Source organism: Pyrus communis, chromosome 14, assembly GCF_963583255.1.
Source record: "Pyrus communis chromosome 14, drPyrComm1.1, whole genome shotgun sequence".
Lineage (NCBI taxonomy): Eukaryota > Viridiplantae > Streptophyta > Magnoliopsida > Rosales > Rosaceae > Pyrus > Pyrus communis.
In genome coordinates this window covers 6029427-6035099 of record NC_084816.1, presented here as the reverse complement: position 1 = coordinate 6035099, position 5673 = coordinate 6029427, and the positions used below count along the sequence as shown (strand labels likewise).

At 36.4% G+C, this 5673-nt stretch overlaps 1 protein-coding gene across 1 annotated transcript; it reads right to left on the bottom strand.

Annotated features, from left to right (window-relative positions):
* Positions 1 to 2303: 2303 nt before the first annotated feature.
* LOC137715907 ((R)-mandelonitrile lyase 1-like) lies at positions 2304 to 5285 on the bottom strand. Its single transcript, XM_068455266.1, has 5 exons — positions 5155 to 5285; positions 4751 to 4887; positions 3969 to 4628; positions 2827 to 3670; positions 2304 to 2656 (listed from the first exon to the last, which is right to left on the bottom strand). Exons 2-5 carry the CDS (start codon positions 4851 to 4853, stop codon positions 2617 to 2619), a joined length of 1647 nt encoding a protein of 548 aa, XP_068311367.1. The 5' UTR covers positions 4854 to 4887; positions 5155 to 5285; the 3' UTR covers positions 2304 to 2616.
* Positions 5286 to 5673: the final 388 nt, after the last annotated feature.

Here is a 5673-nt window from a genome sequence, read left to right as displayed (position 1 = left end):
GGGGAGTGTTGAGAATCAATGTCAATTGTAGGTGAAGTAGGTGGATGTTGTAGGTGAAGTAAGTGTGTGAGGTTGGTGAAGTAAGTGTGTGAGGTTGGTGAAGTAAGTGGAGGTTGTAGGTGAAGTAGGTGAATGTTGTAGGTGAAGTAAGTGTGTGGTGTAGCTTTCATTTGGTTTTGCTATAAATACCCAAGTCCTCAAGCATTGTATATCATCCAAGGAAAAACAAAGCCTAGAGCTAAATAAGAAAAGCTTTGCTAATTAGTTTGTTTTGTGAGCTTTCTTTAAGAGTGTGCTCTATTTTCTTCTTTTTGGGATCATTAGAGTTATCTTGGATACTCTTCTTATTCAACAGGTACATGTGTTAGTTGAGTTTATTTTTCTCGCCAATGTAACATTTCGTAAATTATTCTGGTCGTACATTCCCTTGTTACTTGTTTTGTTTGACCATACGTGTTTCATATCACTGAATTCGGAAGGGCTGGCTGGAGGGATTTGGATGGAAGTATATAGTTGACAACATCTTTTCTAATTTCTATGAAGTTCTCGTGAACACACACAACCCCTACACACACCTAGGAGCACCCTATGGTTTCTTCAGAATTACCCGGCTCTAACATAGTTAAGGCAGTTCATGTTGATTGTTTTCCTACAAGCCAAACACAGAGATGATTTTCTGAAGATCACTCATCACTGATATAGATATGCTGACGGTAGATTTGATTTCGATCAATTCCTCATGTTTTCTCCTGTATCGTAATTTAGTTTAACCGGTGCCACTAATAGTTGTATTCTTAATTTCCTATTGATTAACTCATCATATATAGGTTCTAACCACACATTGTTATCTAACAACTTGGTAGGAAAGCTTTTGCCTATGTCATGTGTATACTTGTTAGTGTAAATTGAAATATAGCTCAGTAAATTGATATTTTGGAAGAAGAAGGAATCGAAGAGAGATGAATGCACAAGGAAGAGAAAATGGTTGCTTCTTTCTCTCTGCAAATCACAAAGGAAAATATTCTTCTCATTGATTGTTACTCTCACTGCCACACAAGTCGTGTAAAAGGGAATAATACCGTTAGAAACTCTTAGCTGAATCTCTCTCTAGAAATTGATCTCAGCCACTCATTTAGTTAGTAACTACGATCATTACGCATGACACTGATGGGCTTACATATTTGAGCCTTACACTTGGGAATATTAAGCACAAGTGAATACACAATTAAGCACATGAATTATTAAGTAATACTAATTAGCTCACTGCTTATAATTCAACAATACTGTCCAGTAGCATATCAGTGTAGGGTATTTGTAATCAAGTGCCCTAATTGTTGGAATGGAAAAATTCGAGTACTCTCATTCTCCAACAACTATCCTAGTGTTGTGGTAGGCTCCACGACACATCTTCGCTTGTTATCAATGTGGGAGATGGGGACTGCAAGAACACACATTGACAAAAAAAATGCTTGTTTTTTTGGGAATGAAATATTTGAAATGGTTGTTTGGATGCTGTGCATGAAGTATGACTACATTTTTCTTAATTTTGCATAATATGACAACATTTTTTTTTTTTTGTAAAATTTCGCATCAATTTGAATGGCGTCATAATGCTTGGAAAACCCTAAACCTTGATTCAGGTTTTTTGTAGGTTCCTATCGGAACTTTAACGATTTGGTAGGTGTTGACCGAATGGTTAAGTTATTTCAATGGATATGTGCCAAAATATTGAATCCTTTCATTTGTCACAGATTCATGTATTCTAAGGTTGGAGCCTACTGAAAATATGCACAGCTTCGGTAGGTACCTGCTGAAACATGTACAGTTTTGGTAGATACATGCTGAAACTTTATGTGGAGAGTGTGGACTATGTGTTTTAAGTTGGGTAAGGTGGATGTTCTCTAAATTATTTAGGGTTGTCTGAAGGTGACGTCATTGACACTTTGAAAAATTATTATACACTTCTAAGCGTATTTGTTGGAGAGTGCACGGTAAGGTACATAATCTCTCACATTCTGTTAGAGAAAAAATGATAAACTTTATAAGATGACGCCACAAATTCCATCCCCAAAAACAAACCATGTCCAAAATTAAACCAACCCCTTGACTGCTATGAAAAACACAATTGGACTTCAAAGTAGGACAATTCAAAAATTTCACCCAATTGAGCACGTCTAGCTCAAAGTTTGAGTCGAAATAGGTAAATTGATAATACAATGAATAGTGGGACATGTTTATGACTTAAAGTTGGGGTGAGTTTTAGATGGATCAAATTGAAATAAAGTTTTATTCCAAAACTTCGGTTCATATCGGATACATATTTCTAAAAGGGCTTTTTATTCACGCTCCACATTTTATTGAATACACCATACATGCTGAATACATTCTGCATTTACCTTTTCAATTACAATACTAAAAGAAGAAATAAATGATACAACTAATGTGCCTTTAGATTCGATTTTCAATTATTCTTTCCGTCCTACCACTTGAGTCTTGAGTTACATCATGACCTTATTAACTAAGTTTATCTTAAGTAAAAACACGATAACACTAAGGGTTGTTGAATAATCTTCAATCCATTGTATGACAAATTGAATATAATCTCGAAGAAACGTGTCACTCTGATCTTTCTTCCAGCATTTGAACGCCAACATACCTGCCCAAAGAACAAAATTTGGTGTGGGAAAAGAACAACCATATATTCTTACACAAATAAATAAATAAAAAAGCAAAATTAAGGACTTAGTTAAATATTTACTTAGTTGTATTATGTACAGGTAATTTCTTGTGGTTGTGTACTTAATTAAATGCATGTAACATGCATACCTGCCCAACATCATAAGAGTGGCTTGAGGATTGGTCCCTGGTGATAAATTGAATACAGATCCATCAACAACACGTAATGCCTTGATCCCCATGACCCGCAAATCTTCATCAACTACCTTTCCGACCAGGCATCCACCATGGTAGTGCCAAAATGAGGCTACTGTATCTCGACAAAAGGTTTCAAAGGATGCATCATCTGACTGGTTCACTGGTAAGGGCGGTCCAAAAAGGTTGAAACCTTCTAGACCTGGCAAATCTTGAGCCTTATACGGTTTCAATGAGTTTGTTTTTAATAAATCACCCATTTTCCTCACGGCACTAACACAACGAGAAAGGTCTGCCTCTTGTGCAAAGTAGTTGAATTTGACATTTGGAGCAACTTTGACATCATAGGATGATTGCAGTTTAAGAGAACCGTAGGACAAGGGTCCTGGAAATTTGACAACAATTTGCCCGAAACTTGAATTTATGGTCATGGGAATAGTTGGACTAGGGAAAAGACTAAAGGCCTGAGTAGAAAATGGCAAGCCGGAGAAAGTCTCTATGTAATAATCACTTGTGATACCAACAACCTGTGCAGTAGAAGGTTCTACTTGAAACGGGGGCAAAATGGTAATGTAATTACGAGGATTATCACGCATAAACTGCCCAACGTAAGGTTGTGGGTGAACAACTGGGATTTTACAAGATAAAAGGTAAGATTTTGGGCCAACACCACTAAGTAGTAGAAGTTGAGGACTTCCAATTGCACCTGCACTCAATATAACCTCACCCTTACCACGTATCAATGCCCGATGAGACCTCCCGTTAGAATCACTGTATATGATTCCTTTAGCTGACAAACCTACATAAAATCGATATTAGAATTGGACATATATTTAATTTACAAGTAAACAGAATAGATTCAAATCCTTCAAATATATCAAAGATTCTCTCTTTTTAATGCCATGATAGATTCAATTTTTGTTTTATGGAAATTTTGTTGAGAATGAAAATGCCATATTGATGGAATAATGAACCTTGCATAGGCTTATAAGTAAATTGGGTTACTTCCCGTATAGTCAATTAGTTTTATGATTGAACCTCAACTTTCTTCAAATTTAAATGACCTATAATTGTATATATCAAATGTGTTTGGATACCTGATGCTTCGGAAGAGAAAATGATCCTCTCTACTGTGGCATGAATTGCAACTCTCAGGTTTTTTGGATGTCCTTTATTTAGCAGTTCCACAGCTCCATGTCTTTTTCCACGATTGTCAAAGAGCGTACCCGTGACTTTACTTCCCAGAATGTGATCCAAAGTCAGTCCATTGTCTGGACGAACACCAGCTTCTAACATCGCATCTTTCACAACAGATTGCCAGCGTGTTACATTCGGACGAAATATTACAGTGTTTTCAACCCATTCATATGAATTATTGACTAAGTTCATGTCCAATTTAATTCCTGATTTCTCGTAGAATTCACTGTCGGCTCTTGAGTATATGCCAATATTGATCATACTTGACCCGCCTAGGATCCGTCCTCTTAAATTAGCCACACCATCTTCTGATGTGAACCTCTGGGTCGGCGTCTTACCGTCATCTTCTTGCATGAAATTTGCAAGAGTCTCATTGGCATGCAACACATTTGGATATGCTGATGGAATATTGCCCCTTTCTAGAAGGAGAACGGAGTAGTTTGCAGATAAAGTTGTTGCCAACGGGCACCCTGCCGTGCCCCCTCCCACAACAATGTAGTCATATTCTTCTTGTAATGGTAGATCAGTTGCGTTACGTACAAATTTCATGTAGCTAAAGTCTGCATTATATGAACAAAAGAGATGAGGAAAAAAGTTTATATAGGGAGAACTGTTTTTTATTAAATTTATTTGTCATGTAAGTTACTTTAAAAAACCAGTGGGACTTTTAAACTATATTTACCAAGGTCATCAGATGGATTGGCGAATGAGGGAACCCCTGGTTGAGGGCAGAACCCAAAAAAGTACAAGAGCAATAATATAGCAGCCGTTGTTGATTTCTCCATGTTGTTTTTGAAGCTAGATATACGTCTTTCTATCCTGAAAATAAAATATATACAAAAAAAAAGGTTAGTTTCATGCCAGGTTCTTTTTATTTATATATATATATATATATATAAATAATAACATGCTTATTGATAATATCTGGTTATTGTAAAAAAAATAATTGAAATTTGGAGAACAAGTAATGAAATCCCTGGCCATGATTTAGTGGAGAACATTTCACAATGCTCACAGATGACACATCGTTAACGGTATGTTATTTTAAAGCATGCATATATATCATAAACAAGAGACGATATTTACCTCAGACCAAAATATTGCCGTTGGTTTTGAAGCTATTTCCAATAACTTCTTAAGCACAATGGATGGATCTTGATATAGGAGGACTCCGATTCCTTCTTATATAGATGCCCGGTAGGCACCTGAAAATGTGGTTGGGTGCCAAATTTTGGGCATCTGTCACTTCCTTCGTTGTAAACAAACATACAGCTGAAATATAAAAGTTAATTAAGACACGGAAGGCGGCGATTAGATACTGACTAGGATACACAATGCAATGCATTTATCTGGTTCACCCTTAATTTGGTCCATTAAGTTGGCTGGCATTTTTATTATAATAATGGAGAAGTTACATATGTGTTATAATGAGTTTGGTCAACTAAATAATTGAATCTCACAAGTGTGGGAGAGGGCTCCTCTATATGGGAGGGACTGATGTAAATTAGATTGCGGAACAGACTGAAAATCAAGTTGAAAGGCGCAAATCGAGCAGCAAGAATAAAGCTTTATAGATTAATTTAAGTTTCAATGTCTGATTTGGAA